General features: G+C 55.0%; 1 protein-coding gene across 1 annotated transcript in view; it reads left to right on the top strand.

The window, feature by feature from the left end:
- ADGRD1 (adhesion G protein-coupled receptor D1) overlaps positions 1–2379 on the top strand; it is a 49655-nt gene extending 47276 nt beyond the window's left edge. Inside the window, exons 24-26 of the mRNA XM_058657001.1 lie at positions 706–747; positions 1031–1123; positions 1724–2379. Coding sequence (XP_058512984.1) covers positions 706–747; positions 1031–1123; positions 1724–1819 — 231 coding nt within the window. The 3' untranslated portion in view covers positions 1820–2379. The remainder of the gene's footprint in view (positions 1–705; positions 748–1030; positions 1124–1723) is intronic.
- Positions 2380–15396: the final 13017 nt, after the last annotated feature.

Here is a 15396-nt window from a genome sequence, read left to right as displayed (position 1 = left end):
CAGCAGGAGGCGGGCTCTGTGCTTGCTGGGCCCCCCAGGATGGAGGTCTTGGGGGCTTCAGGGGCTCCAGCAGATACAAGCTGTAGGATCTGCACCTGTGGCTGCCTCATGCCTCTGCCCAGGATCTCAGGGGATGCACTGATTTGCAGCCGAGGTCTATTGCACTGGGAAGCAGGGACTCGCATGCGGCCCTCTGACAGTCCCTAGGGAGGGAGTCATGGCCATCTCCTAAGACCTCAGCCCTCACCCCGCTGGCCTTGCTACCTGTCTAGATGGGACCAGGGCCCATGGCTCCTGTGTGCTGCTCCCTGGGAGCCTGTCCACGCTGCTCGCCCTGTCTGGCCTCTCTGTGTCCTCTCCACTCTCCTCCTCCCAGGAGTAGGGCTAGTGAGAGAACCATACCACGTTGTCTCCTGGTGCTGGCACATCCCAGCAACCCCTGGACACTTGGCCATTGTCACCCTGGCTGATGGTGACAGGCTAACTTCTTGTCCCCACTGCCTGCTTCCCTCCCTCCAAGTGGGGCCTTCCTAGGACCCCCATGTCTGCACCCAAATGTCCCAATCCAGGTGCTGCTGTAGGCCTGGCCCTGGTGTGCCCAGCTGCCTTGCGGGACCACATTGCAGTGGCTCCGGTCACAGGCTGTGGGCACGGACACCAACAACACGCCAGTAACTCCAGCTCTGTTCTGTTCCTTCGCCCCAGGGGTTTTTCATCTTCCTCTTCCATTGCCTGCTCAACTCAGAGGTAGGTCTGCTCTGCTGCCTGGCACCCCCAGCCCTGTTTCCCTTCTGAGAGGTGTGGAGGGCTGGAGCGGCTGTGCCTGCTCACCCTGCAGTCTGGGAGTCAGACTCGGGACTAGGGATGAGCCCGCACCCGCGCTGCCAGCCCTTCAGAGTCTGGGATTCCATAATATTGCCCCCGTTCTGTGCCTTGAAGCTCTGCATCCAGTGACAGAGGGCAGAGCCCTGGGACTGTTGCAGTTCCAGCCTCTGAGATGGCCCCTAACGACCCCTGCTTCTCTTCCAAGGTGAGAGCTGCCTTCAAGCACAAAATCAAGGTCTGGTCCTTGACTGGCAGCTCCAGTCGCAACGTTACCACGAAGCCCTTCAGTTCTGACAGTGTGAGTGTGGCGATGGACACCGTGCCTGCAGCCCCTCCATCATGGCGGGCACTGCGCCTGTAGTCGCTCCCCGACCCCAGGGCAGGGTGGGTGGACTGACCCTGTTCTGAATGTCCAGCATCCTTGACCTGCACTGTGTTAGCTGCCCCCCATCTTCACTGAGCCACGTGGTACTGCAGGCCCCCTACTCTGCCTTTGTGCTGTACTCAGCAGCTGCCCAAGGTTAGGGCCGTTACACCCCGGCTGACACCAGTCTGTGTGCCACAGCTGCTTGGGCTCACCTTGGCCCACGGCATCCTGGGTCCTGAGTGAGTCACCACAGCCTCTGCCCTTCCCGCTCCTGGGGTCAGCTCTTCTGTGCCAAGTTGGGGCGACAGAAGGACCAAGCAGCAGACACCGGCTGTGGCGGAGGGTCTCCTGTGAGGCCCAGGGACAGGGTCAGTGTGGAGAATTCTCTGGATCCTGCACGTGTCTGGGGCCCCTCGTGCCAGAGACAGGGGCCTCCCAGCTGCACCATGGCTGGGGGGGCGGCAGTCATCACAGAGGGCTTGGGGGCTCCCCAGGAGCAGTCCACAGTCCTCACTTCTCTTTGGTTTGCAGATGAACGGGACCCGGCCAGGAATGGGCTCCACCAAGCTGAGCCCTTGGGACAAGAGCAGCCAGTCTGCCCACCGTGTGGACCTGTCCGCCGTATGAGGGGGAAAACTGCTGACCAGGCCAGCCTACTGCCCGGAACACACGTCAATCCCTAGACAGAATAGAGCAAGTGTCGTGCCCTCACCCTCACCACCAGGACCTGGGGGTGACGGCCCCACAGTGACTGTGACGGAGCCCTGTGGTCAGCCACAGCAGCCTGCTGCCCAAGCTGGTGGGGCCTCCTTGCCTTGGTTGGCCTGTGTGCCAACCAGCCTCAGCGTGGGCTCCCAGCACAGGCCGCTGGTGATGGTGCTGTGGTCTCCCTCCAACATGCCATGCACAGCACCAGGCCCAGCAGGGCCATGGGGAGGGAACCGTGGCCCCCGTACCTCGATGAGGACTTGGGACATAGGAGGTGGGGTCCTGCCTAGTGGCTGAGGTCCCATACACTCCAGCTGCTGGACGGAGTGTGGACAATGTTTTCGCCTGCTGAGTTTACCCAAGGAACCTCCTGAAGCCAGCCCTGACTAGCGCATGCTTCCTGGACATGCCTCAGGCCCATGTGCTCCAGGTGTGGTCAGCCCAGGGCCTCTGTCCATGCTGAGGGCTGGAGCTCCAGCTGTCGCACCCTGCTCCTGCCTTCTAAGAGCCTGCTGGAGCCAAAGAGCTGTGCTTTGTGAGTTGTAATCCTTTGGAGCCAGGGTCCCCTTACCACGTCCCCTCCCCGTGCTGCTCCCCTGGGGAGTTCTCAGTCCCAGGTAGGACCCCCCCAGGTATCAACACTGATGCCCCCCTCCCTTGCTTCCAGATCCCTGTGCCAGCTGCCTACTTGCCACATGGCACATCTTGGAGGTCCCAGCTGTGGAGCTGGCCACAACTGGGGCTCCTGTGTGGATGCTTGTTCACAGACTTGGGCTCAGTCCTGCAAGAAATGGAGCAATTGTTTGAACTCTGCAAGTGGGCCATCCTGTGGGACCATAGGTTTGGGATCATAGATGTGAATCAAAATGCTCTGGAGGCTTGGCAGTGGGCCGCAAGGCTACCCTGTGGTGTGGACACAGGCTTGGTAAGCGTGTGGCACCCTGTGGTGTGGACACAGGCTTGGTAAGCGTGTGGCACCCTGTGGTGTGGACACAGGCTTGGTAAGCGTGTGGCACCCTGTGGTGTGGACACAGGCTTGGTAAGCGTGTGGCACCCTGTGGTGTGGACACAGGCTTGGTAAGCGTGTGGCACCCTGTGGTTGGACACAGGCTTGGTAAGCGTGTGACATCCTGTGGTGTGGACACAGGCTTAGTAAGCGTGTGGCACCCTGTGGTGTGGACACAGGCTTGGTAAGCATGTGGCATCCTGTGGTGTGGACACAGGCTTGGCAAGCGTGTGGCTATAAGGCCACCCTGTGGTGTGGACACAGGCTTGGCAAGCGTGTGGCTATAAGGCCACCCTGTGGTGTGGACACAGGCTTATTAAGCGTGTGGCTGTAAGGCCACCCTGTGGTGTGGACACAGGCTTGGTAAGCATGTGGCATCCTGTGGTGTGGACACAGGCTTGGCAAGCGTGTGGCCAGGCCTGTCGGATACTGGAAAATCTTCCTGTAACACTGTGACTGTGAGAGCACTGTGCTCTCCTGCCTTGTTCCACGGCCAGTTTCGCCGTGGCTGTGTGGAGTGTCTCCACCTCCGTCAATGACGGCCTCACACTGTGACTCACCGTCAGCCACTGGACTGCACCTGCCACCTCCAGCCGCCCCGCCACAAGGAGCGGCTTGGTTCTCCCCGAGTGCGCCTCCCGTGGTGTGTCACCTGCCTCCCCGCAGGCCCCCTGTGGCCAGGGTCAGCTCCCTTGGTGTCAGGGAGCACGGAGGCACACGGACGCTGTTTTCTTAAGCTTGACGCTAGGATTTTGTTTCTATCAAGGATGGGACGGTCTTCTGTTTTGGATAGAATTCTTTATTTCCTAACTCAGCTTAGACACTCTATATAGTTAATATATCAAGAGAAGCAACAAACAAAACCTGTCTAAACCCTTCATTTCCCATGAGTGAAAATAGTGCACTTCATTTATAGGCCTCTCCTCATCTTTATCATCGACACATTATTTCTCCAAAAATAAGAAATTGGAACAAATCATGCATTTGAAGTAGTTTGTAGCACAGAAATGGTGATGAATGGCACTAAGTAGTGAAAATACATTGTGGTTTTTATGAAATAAAACCTTGATGTCCTTAAATAAAGTGTGCACTGTAAAATCTGTTGCTAGAGGAATGGGAGGTGAACTGAGTGTTCTAGGAAAACCCAGCGGGGAACGTGAGCGTGCACCGATGCGGGGACCCCTCCGGCTCCGCTGCCCACACGTGGGCGCCCTGTCCCGTTTGTCGCAGTAGCAGGGCCAGCTGGCAGGCTGGGAGGACGGAAGGAGCAGAGATCCCTCTCAACCGAAGGCTGCACAGCGCCTTCCTGGTGCGCCAGCCACCCTCCTCCAGGGAGGCCCTGCCGGGGGGGGGCCGCAGACAGCATTCCCAGGTCTGGCTTCACGGCTGTGCTACGGGGAGGCACTGCGGCCAGGCAGTCCCATCTGCTCCTTGGGGTGCTATTCCGTCCTGAGATGCCCAGAATTGCTCTGGCATCTCTACCTCGGACCCAGCTTCCCACGGATGTGCCTGGGCCAGGTCCTTGGGTCCCTGCCACCCAAGTGGAGGCCTTTGGCATGTACCTTTTCCATGAACTTTTTAAAGAACTTCACATTTTTTTTCACAATTATAATATATGGAACACATTCAATTGGTATTTTATAGAAACCTTGTATTTTACAATTAGATTTTTCTATTTATCAATTCATATATTTATCAACAAATACATTACCTATATAAATATTTCACCTATGTGCATCTAAGCAGACGGATAGATACTCACGTCTTCACTCTTAGAGTGGCTGGCTGTTCTTGCATTGCTTCTGGCACAGGTTGGGACGTTCCTCTGCAGGGAGAGGGAGCGGGCAATCCCTGGCCTTGGATATTTTGCCAGGATGAGGCCACTCTCCAGCAACTTCATGGTGAGTGCTCCTCACAGCCTCATTGCTCAGAGACCTTTTCAGACAGGAGCAGCGGCTGCGTTGGCGTGACTGCTCAGTGTGTGTATCGGAGACCGTGAGGGTGCACAGCTGCTCATGTCTGCGTTTTCCCAAGGTACATAAAGAGCACATTCTGTCTGTTGGTGCCACTTTCTCAGTCTCCCGGGGTGGATGTGAAATGGGCTTTGCTGGGCAGGGTGACAACGTCCTCCATGGCTGGGACCAGGAGGGTGCAGCAGAACTGGTGGCCTCTGCTCCCAGACTCTCAGCAGAGCACCTCTGACCAGTGCTGGGCGCTGCTCTGTCCATGGCAAGCCCAGTCCTCCTCCTGTGCCCAGGCTCGGGCACACCCATCCCTCCATCCCCCTCTCACCTGTGCCCCCATCAGGACCCCAAGCACGAGTGGGCATGAGCATGGAAGGGGCTGGGGTGACCCCAGGGTCTCCTCCCAAGCATTGTACAGGGGGACTAAGGTCCCCTGTGCTGACTGGATGCAATATTTTTTCCCTCCTATTCCAACAGCTTGAGTATGGGACGGGCAGTGTGCCCCAGCCAGGCTCCTGCTGTTAGTCATGCTTGCCTAGTCTTCATCCGTCCTGTTTTTTTAGCCTTTATACCACTTTGTGCTAGCAGGTTCTACTTCTGAAAGGCTTATTATTAGAAACATTTTCAAATTCGGCTTGTGATGGGGAACTGAGATCTCCAACCTCATGACGTGATGTATTTGTAACTCCGTGTTCTCTGTGTCCTGTTACTTCTCTCTGCTGGGCCGTCCAGGCTGTGACCTGCAGCACTTCCAGGCCCCTCTGTCAGTGCCCTGACATGTGCCCATTTTACAGTTTCTGCCACTTACCAATGACCTACTTTATTCTGTTTAATATTTAAGGAAAGAAATCTCACAGTTCTCTCATTACAAGCATGTCTTTGAGGTTTCACTTTCTGAAGTTTGTTATCATCACACAGCCTGAAAATAGTACATGAAACATTCCAGAAACAAGCAGTCCATGGACGGTCCCTTCTTCTGTGCAGTGTGGGAGTCAGCCTTTTGTCCAGTCGATTAGTGTCGCCTCTCCTTGAAGCTTTGGGACGCTCTGTAAATCGACTGTCATTTACCAAACTTACATTTTCAGGGTCGGTTTGCTATCATTTCAACCTAGGCTGCTGTTATTTCGGCAGCTGAGGTTGTCATTTTATGGCGCTGCACGTGTTACACGATGTGAGTGTCCTTTTGTCTCCCCGCGAGGCCAGCACTGCCTGGTGGCCTTGTCTGCTCCGGGGAACTTTCCTTTTTACCTGTTGCAGGTGCTGCAGCTCCCACTGCTAGGTGTGGTGTTTTTCTCACTGTGAATTTACTTTGGAGAACAGGATGAAATTGTTCAAATCCGAGAGGCTTTTGCTTTGGCTGGGGTCTAACTCTGGCCTCCATGTGTTGATGAGTCATTCCCAACTGTGGTGGGCCACAAAGTGATATTGTTGCTTTTTTCTAAAGATACGTACAGAGAGGAGGAGAGACGGAGGAAGATCCTCCATCCAATGTTCACTCCCCAAGTGGCCGCAGCGGCCGGTGCTGCGCCGGCGCAAAGCCAGGAGCCAGGAACCTCCCTCGGAGTCTCCATGCAGGTGCAGGAGCCCAAGGCACTGGGCCGTCCCTGACTGCCTTCCCAGGCCACAAGCAGGGAGCTGGATGAGAAGTGGAGCTGCTGGGACCAGAACTGGCGCCCATATGGGATCCTGGCGCATTCAAGGCAAGGACCCCAACCATTATGCCATCGCTCCGGGCCTGATACTATTTGTTTTTAACAACGCACATCGAAGCATTGTCTAGACGGTGACGAATGCATCCCACACAGCCTGTGATTTTAGAAGCAGCAACCAAGAAGCACAGGTGGAAAGCCCCCACACAGCCATGTCAGTAGCTCAACCTCGTGCCTTTCCAATGGCCATTAGACATGCAGTGTCCATTCCTGGAGGGAGGGGAGTCATCAGCCTCGCATGGCCGGGGCGTTGGAGCCCACCCACAGGAGCAGCTGCATCCAGTTGGTAGGCAGCCAAGAGGACTGTGGCTGCCTGTTGGTCCCATTACTGACAGAACCCATGGATGGGTTGGGCTCAGCTCTTCATGTCTTTTTTTCAATAAGTAAATCTTGTTTTCTTTTTATAAAGACTTATTTTACCCGAGAGGCAGATTTACAGAGAGAGGAGACAGAGAAAGATCTTCCAGCTGCTGGTTCACTCCCCGAGTGGCTGCAATGGCTGGAGCTGCGCCAATCTGAAACCAGGAGCCAGGAACTTCCTACGGGTCTCCCACGTGGGTGCAGGGGCCCATGGTTTGAACTATCCTCTGCTGCTTTCTCAGGCCACAAGAGGGAGCTGGATGGGAAGTGGAGCTTGCTGGGACCTGAACCCGCGCCCATATGGGATCCTGGCGTGTGCAAGGTGAGGATTTAGCCATTGAGCCATCATGCTGGGCCCAGGATGTTTTGTTTGTCTATTTTCTTACAGCTGCCTGAATTCTGAGTTTGGAGAGGAAGAGCACAGGCGTCAGGTGTTATTCCCTCCACCATGGCATGGACCACACTGTGAACCCAGGTGTTGACTTGTGTGTTCCAGCTGGCCTTGCTCAGACCTGAACTGGGTATGCCAGGCTTCTTCACCCACTCAGCCCACCCAGCCACTGAAGAAGTGGGGAACTAGATGACTTAGAATTCTGTCTGCATGGGAGAAGCCTGTCCCCCTTGAATCTTCAGGTTTAGCCTTTGTGTATGTGGTGAGTTCCTAGCCAGCGTTGGTCACATTGTTTCAGCATTGGTCCTCAGCTTGTGTGGTTTTTTAGGTTTTGTTTTTCAGTTGGCTACCATGTCTCTTATCATTACATGTATGGGTGCTTTGAAAATTTCCCTCAATAGACATTTGGCAAATATTTCACCCAGTGTGTGTGTAGCTTGAATTCCCCCACTTTTTACAGCCCCTTTCACAAAGAAATGTTCTATTTTGGCACATTTCAATTGTTAGATCTTGTCTTTCAGCAGTTATACTTGTGTATCATGTCCAAGACATCTTCAACAAACCCTCTTGCCTCAAGATTCCATGTGTTCTCTAACAGTGTCCTAGTCCTAGCTTGCAACTTAGCTATATGATGCTTTTAAAACTGACTTTTGCATAAGGTGCAGCATTTAGGTCAAGGCTCATGGCCTACAGACTCCCTGGTGGGTCTCCAACTGCAGCAGCCTCACTGGGTCAAGGTCTGGCCCTCTCCCCCGAGCTGCCCTGGTGCCTTGGTCAGACGGCCCTTCGCTCTGTGTGGTTCTGGTTCTGGCACCAACCACATTACCTTGTCAGCACTTTGCTCTTGAGATGAGGAAGTCTGCGTTCCCAGATTGCATTCTTCCTCGCTGCATTGGCCACACCAGGTCTTTTGCCTTTGCACATAGATTTTGGAACCCATTTGTCAGTATCTGAAAACTCTGATGGGACTGAAATGAACACGTAGGTAAGCCTTAAACAACTGATTTCTCAACAACATTGTCAATCACAACTAGGAAGTTGCCCCCCCCCCCGTAGCTGGACGTTCAGAACTGGAATTTCTTCTTTATGAACATGTGGTAGAACTTCAGACTTGATATTTAGATCCTGACGTAAACTTTTTTTTCCTTCAGTGGTCGCCCTTGAGGCTGCAGCATAGACTTCAATGACTAGCCCATTCCCAGGTAAGAGCCCAGCAGTCTCTCAGGGCACTAACACTGCAGCCCCCTTTGGGACTCGGGTCTCACTCATTTCCACCTGTCTTTATATCATAAAGTGTAGTGCTCTGTGCACACACGGCCTTCCTGCTGCGCTAAGCCAACATTTCCCTTGGGCTTCACCACCAGTAAAGGATAAGCTTGCTAGTGTACATTTTGCAGGGTGGTTTTTTCCCAATAATTTTAACACTTCACTACTTCTGACATGAAATCCACTAAAATTCCCTTTCTTGTCTCTAAGGGTAAGGTGTAACTTGCCCCTCACTTCAAAACCACCACTTTAATATCCCGCACAGCAGTTCCTTGAGGTTTTGGAGCTGCAATTTGGTGTGTTAAGTTCTCAGTCACAATGTTTCTTCTGGCTTCCTTTTTTCCTAACCTCCCTCCCTCCCTCCCTCCCTCCCTCCCTCCCTCTCTCTCTCTCTCTCTCTCTGTCACACACACACACACACACCCCTCTCTAATAGTTGTCTTGTGGGTCTCTGAGGTCTTTGGGGGAAGCTTCTGGAGCTGTATTTAGTCTCCCTGTCGGAGGCATTGTTCATCTGTTGATTTCCAGCACCTCATTTGGCGTCTTTCTTGCACGGACCAGCCTCCTCCTGACATGGCCTACCTGTGTTCAGCAGACCTCTTGACATGAGGAAGTTCGAAGCAATGATTGACATGCCAAGTTGTGTGTCGGAACTCATTACAGCTTCTGCCTCCCGGTTTGCCTAGACCTCAGGTGAGGATCTCCAGCATCCTGGCGCGAGCAGGGGCTGTTTGTCTGCCATGGGTTATAATCCTCTGGTGTCCTTGTTGTTTGCGCTTGGTAAACTTCATGGTGAACTTTCCCAATCCACAAAGGCACTTCACACAAGTCAGCAAACAATGGAATTAAAAGATGTTTATTTTGATTCATAAACTTTTTCTGAATCTGCTTTTTTGCCAGGAACCATCTGAATTTCCTCCAGACTCCTCACAGAGCGTGCATCTGCAGTGCTGTCAGCTGTGCCCTGATGTGGCCGTGTGGGGTCAGGGCACATGGCATGTAACCTTGTAAGTCTGTCTTTCAAAGGGCCTGTGTCTAGGGTGGGACCTTCACACAGGGAAGGCTGAATAGGAAGTCGTGCCCTGCGACGCACCCCTGACGTGGGGCTCAGGCTACTGCTAACATGGTAGTGGATAAAGGCTGTCGGTCCCTGGCAGCTAACAGCTCCTACCGGGCATGGCCCCACCATGCCTCTCTCCTCCCGACTTCTGCCTCTGCAGACTTGGGAGAGGCAGAGCAAGTGCCCACCAGTGGGCAGGCCTGGTGCTGCAGCCTGGGACCCGGCCCCCTCCTCCGGGCTTTGGTACACACGCACTCTGCAAAAACGCTGGACATGGGGGTGCAGTGTGGACCACAGACTGACTGATTATGGCAGGGAGGGGCTCAGCAGCCGACCCTGGTGTCACATGGGGCACCCACAGGTGTTGCGCCTGCCCTCCTAGGGGTTCTACAGTGGCCTGCAGAGCTGTGAGCAGACCCTGGGGTTCATCAGAAGGAGCTTTCTTATTTCCTCCAGCTGTTGAGTACTCCCTCCCCCCTGGACAGACCTGCTAGAGGAAATCAAATCAGGCGCATAATGGGCCTAATGGAGTCTGTCCAGAGAAATGAGCTCACGGCCAGCTCAGCCCATACCTGTAATTACATCGTCTGGGGCCCCTGTGCTTGTATTAGGTTAGCAGGCTGCGTCTGTCGGGACTGTGGTCAGCAGTGCCCTCCCTCTGCCTTGCTCTTGGCGTCACAGGTCTCCTGGGCAGTCCCCTGCTGCTCGGGCTCTCCCCAAGTGGTGTGGGGACCCTGGGCACATGGTCCTCGTGCCTGGCCCTGCTGGGATGACCACCGGGTCTTCCCTGGTGCTCACCTGGGATGCAGGCTGGTCCCCAAGCTTGGAGGTGACCAGAGACGGTGGCGTCAGGGAAGGACAGTGGCCTTCCTGTGCAGGCTGGGGCATGCTCAGACAGCTGTCTTGGAGCCCTGCAGGGATCATGTGTGGAGGACATCCTGGAACCGAGGCAGAGGGGCCTCCTTCCCTGCCCTGGACTGCCACTTGGGACTGCCTCTATCCTCCAGCCATGCGGTTCCACCAGGTGGGTTCCTGACCAGCTGGGGGGTTTCTCAGCTGTCCTGCAGGCCCAGACGCTACTGGGCAGGAAAACCTTGGAATTCACCTGCCTCGTGAGGTCCCAGGACAGCTCCTGTCCAGTCCTTGCCTGCTGGAATAGCCTGAGACAAGCACAGCAACAAACAATTCCCACACGGTGGCCCAGAGCCTGCCCTGTTACTCCTCAGGCTGGAACAGGTGTGTGGGGGCCATCTCACCCCACAGCAGGGCCTCGGGCACTGGTGCCCAGAGAGGGCCCGGAGGAGGCGTGAACAGCCTCTTCCAGGCTCCTGTTGGTTGGTGAGGGCTTTCAGTACCCAAGTCCTTGCTCTCAGTGAGGATGCTGATGGCGGCTCCTTCCAGGTCTCAGGGCCGGGTGGAAGCAGGCCGCTCTCCCCACACCTGCACAGATGCTGTCAAAAGTGGTGGGGAGGGTACAGGCACAGGCCCGCCAGCCTGGCCACCCTTGGGGCCCTAGGCCCCGTGCCAGGCCTGGTAAAGCCTGCCCGGCTGGCCCTGCCATGAACAGCTCCACTCAGCACTTTCTTGGAGCAATGAATCAACTTTAGCTTTATTCCAGGAACTCATCTACTTAAGTCTGTACTTAATTTTTTTTAAAGATTTATTCATTTTCTTACAGCCAGATATACACAGAGGAAGAGAGACAGAGGAAGATCTTCCTTCCAATGATTCACTCCCCAAGTGACCACAGCGGCCGGTGCTGCACCGATCCAAAGCCGGGAACCAGGAACCTCCTCCAGGTCTCCCACGCGGGTGCAGTGTCCCAATGCCTTGGGCCGTCCTCAACTGCTTTCCCAGGCCACAAGCAGGGAGCTGGATGGGAAGCGGAGCTGCTGGGATTAGAACCGGCGCCCGTATGGGATCCCAGGGCTTTCAAGGCGAGGACTTTAGCCGCTAGGCCACACCGCCGGGCCCTGTATTTAATTTTTAAAGAACAGTCTCTTGGGCACCTTTAGCAGAATAAAATTTTGCCAGTACATGGTGGAGTGAACTATCAGATTTGTAACTATCCACTTCTAGCTCCCAACAGTCTCCCCTGTTCTGTGAAGCCACTCTGTGGAGGCCTGAGGCAGTATCAGTGACTGCTACGAAGAGGAATGGTTTTAAATGCTGTTTTGTAATGAAATGCATATTTATTGTGGAAGAAGTGTTAATTATTGATTAAGTGCCAGGGAAACTCACCTGTGACTGTGCCACTGACAGAATGGTGTGGGATCTTTCCTGGAGGTGTGTGTTCTGTCTTCTGGGACTGTGTGATTGTAAATCACAAGCGGCGATGGGGGAAACCCTATACCTACAACAACGTAAGATGGAAAACAGGAATTAACGCACTGAACGGTAACGCCGTTCTCTCTGCTGAGGTGTTGCTGACAGCTGGCACTGCATATGCAGCTGGGGTACGCCAGGCGTCCTGGCTATGCTGCCAGGTGGGCCCCACCACCAAGGTCACCAACGATTCCGTCCCTGCCCTGGTTGGCCTCCATCCTGCCCATTCTCCTGGTGAGTCCACTTTGCAATTCACTAAGAGGGCAGACACAAACCCAAGGTGCACAATACAGTATCGTCAACTAAGTCAACTAGTCCGGTTCCTAGGAAATGGAACTACCCCCATGACAATTCCATTTGATTATATACCCCGGAGAAATGAGACCTAGATCTCAACAAGCCTGTGCATTCACAATGGCCAGGGCCAGCTCCCAGCACGCAGGCCATGTCCTGGGCAGAGACACGTGCTAGGTTTAACACCAGCACTGTCAACTTCCCAGTGTGAGCTGAGAGAGCCCTGCGTTCTCACCTTGCACCAGGAAATCAGGCGACCGTTTCTGCAGAAGACATTTTGGCACAGGAAACAGAACCTTGTTGAACAGAATATGGGGCTTGGTGGGAAAGGGTTGGCTTGCTACACCCGAGCTGTCTAACCCTGGCAGCTGCCAAGCTCTGGGAGGTGCCTGGGAGTGCCCTGCCTGACAGTGTCATGGTTTCAACCAGAGCGCACACTGGGTGTGCATCTCCACACAGGCCTCAGGGAGACCACCCTCAGCCAGCTGAACATGTGCTCCAAGCCTGTGCGAGTGACCCACTGAGAACACATTCCCCAGGCTGGGGGCTGCCGGCCCCGTGTGCTGTCCAGCACAGGGACAGCGATGCATCCTCCCCAAGGCAGCGGGGTGCAGGGTTGGGGCCTTACCACGCAGGCAGCCTCCCCCGCCAGTGCCCCTGGGGAGCCCCAGTCTGGGACCCAGGGTTAGACACACAGCTGGGGGATGCCCACCATGTTCCTACATAGGGGATGACTTGTATGTGCTCCCCCTACCACAAAGCATGTGTGTACCACTGCAGGGGGATACAGGACAGTGTGACCTGTTGGGGGCACATGGATGGGTCAACACTACCCTGGCCATCTGGGCTGACCCCGCTCTCCTCCAGCCCTCTGTCAGGTGGTACCCTCTGCCATGCTCCCACGCAGCACCGTGAACACCACTCCTGCACGCCTGAGTCTGCCCAGATATGATTACAGCCCCCAGGCACACATTCAACACCCCAATCGGCCACCTGTCCTGCAAAGACCAAGCTTGCTCAGCAGCCCCCATTCCCAGCTGGGGAATGGACTTGGTGCTATCTATAGGCATCCACAACCGTAAGTGACACATTGGGGCACCCGCAGCAGCTAACACGCCTGCCCAGTACTCGGCTCACTCACTGCCCCCGGTGATGTCAGGACACATGCCTGCCCAGTGGCCAGCTCACTCTGCCCTGGGCCTCCCGGGAACCTCTCAGCCTCACCTCTTCCTGGCCTTCGTGCTGCTCCTAATGGGCTCTGCTAGCTCTACAGGGGTGTGTTTCTCCACCCTCCTCCCTCTCTCTCCAGGCAGGACAGTCCTTGGAGAAAATGGGCCCTGATGGGTTCACACCTCCAGAACCCCAGCAGAGCCTGCCTGCTGAGTGCCGGGGACTGAGGCCCAGCCAGGGCCCTGCAGGGCACCCAGGGAGCTGCATGCTCCGTGTCTCCGTAAATGAGGCGGAGCATCACCAGCAGCCTCAGAGGATCTGTGTCTGTTTCCTTCTAAATGCATTTGTGATGAAAGCTGAGCAGTGCTGTTCTGCACTGACATCACGCACAGCAGTGCAGGGACGGACGACACTAAAAGGTTCAGACACTGGTAATGTCGTTCCAGGAAACATGCCGTGATCTGAAACCTAAAACTATTGTAAGGGAGTAATAAAGGTTATAGCAGAGAAACAAGTGGAGAATAAAAGGACTATTCAAGGGTACTTCAAAAGCTCACAAAGAATGGAATTAAAAGATGCTGGGGCGGGCTGGGCTGGGCAAGGCTGCAGTATCCCTTGGCACATGTGAGAGCTGAGCTTGGGGTGGGCTGGAAGTTCTCGGGGGTCTTTCAACCAGGCACCAGCCCCCGCCACTGGTCTGGGCTGGGTTGGACCAGGCCACAGCACCCAACAGCACATATAAGTCTGGGTCTGTGAACCAATCAGGCCAGGCTTGGCTGCAGCACCAGCTGGTGCCCTCAGGAGCTGGCTCTGGGGACCAGCTCAGTAGGGGCTCTTAGCATTCAGCCAAATGAGTCCATTTCCCCTGATCCGCAACCTCCGGGAACACAACACGGATGTCTGATCAGGCCTTGCAGTGCATGTTGCGTGCCTGGGCCAATACCTGTTGCTGACTCCGACAGCGTACCAGGCTGCATGCCGAAGACATGACAGAGGACCTTGAGTGCCTCAGCAAAAGCTGGAAAGAAAGCAGGTTGGACAATGCTACGGGCCGAATTCTCCACCAAGCATCTATGGCTAATGGACACACCAAAACAGACCTAGACAGCCAGTAAGTATGGGAAGTGACATTTCGCATCTGGTGCAACAAAGCCAACCCCAGCTCAGAACCATCAAGACTACTCAAGTATCATCCTCAGGACACCCTTCCACCCGTCGGGGTCCCTGGGACCATCTCTGCCCCCTGGGGCTGAGATGACCTAGCAGCATCTCCATCCCTACCTGCAGTCACCTGGAGGAGGGCAGGGTCTTTTAACCTCTGCCCACCTCATCCTCAAATCCTTACCCACCCCACCCAGATATCTGCATGGGTCTTCAATTGCCTCACCAATGTAATAGACATTTAACAAATTAAAAATAGTTGTAGGGCCCGGCAGCGTGGCCTAGCAGCTAAAGTTCTCGCCTTGAACGCACCGGGATCCCATATGGGCGCCGGTTCTAATCCCAGCAGCTCCACTTCCCATCCAGCTCCCTGCTTGTGGCCTGGGAAAGCAGTCGAGGACGGCCCAAAGCCTTGGGACACTGCACCCGCGTGGGAGACCTGGAGGAGGTTCCTGGTTCCCGGCTTCGGATCGGTGCAGCACCGGCCGTTGCGGTCACTTGGGGAGTGAATCATCGGAAGGAAGATCTTCCTCTCTGTCTCTCCTCCTCTCTGTATATGACTTTGTAATAAAAAATAAAAATAAATCTTAAAAAAGAACAGTATCCCGCATGAACACAGATGCAAAGGCCCTGGACAAACTCCTGGCTAAGCCAACCCAGGGCACAATAAGAAGATTCTGCACCACGGCCAAGTGCAGCTCCTCCCAAGAAGGCAGGAAAGCCAGGGAGTGTGATGTGCATTTCAAGGGAACACGGGGAGGACCACAGGCTCATCTCGGTTGATGCCGGA

This window comes from Ochotona princeps, chromosome 29, assembly GCF_030435755.1.
Source record: "Ochotona princeps isolate mOchPri1 chromosome 29, mOchPri1.hap1, whole genome shotgun sequence".
Classification (NCBI taxonomy): Eukaryota; Metazoa; Chordata; class Mammalia; order Lagomorpha; family Ochotonidae; genus Ochotona; species Ochotona princeps.
The sequence above is the reverse complement of the archived record's forward strand: the minus strand, read 5'-3'. Positions and strand labels throughout refer to the sequence as shown.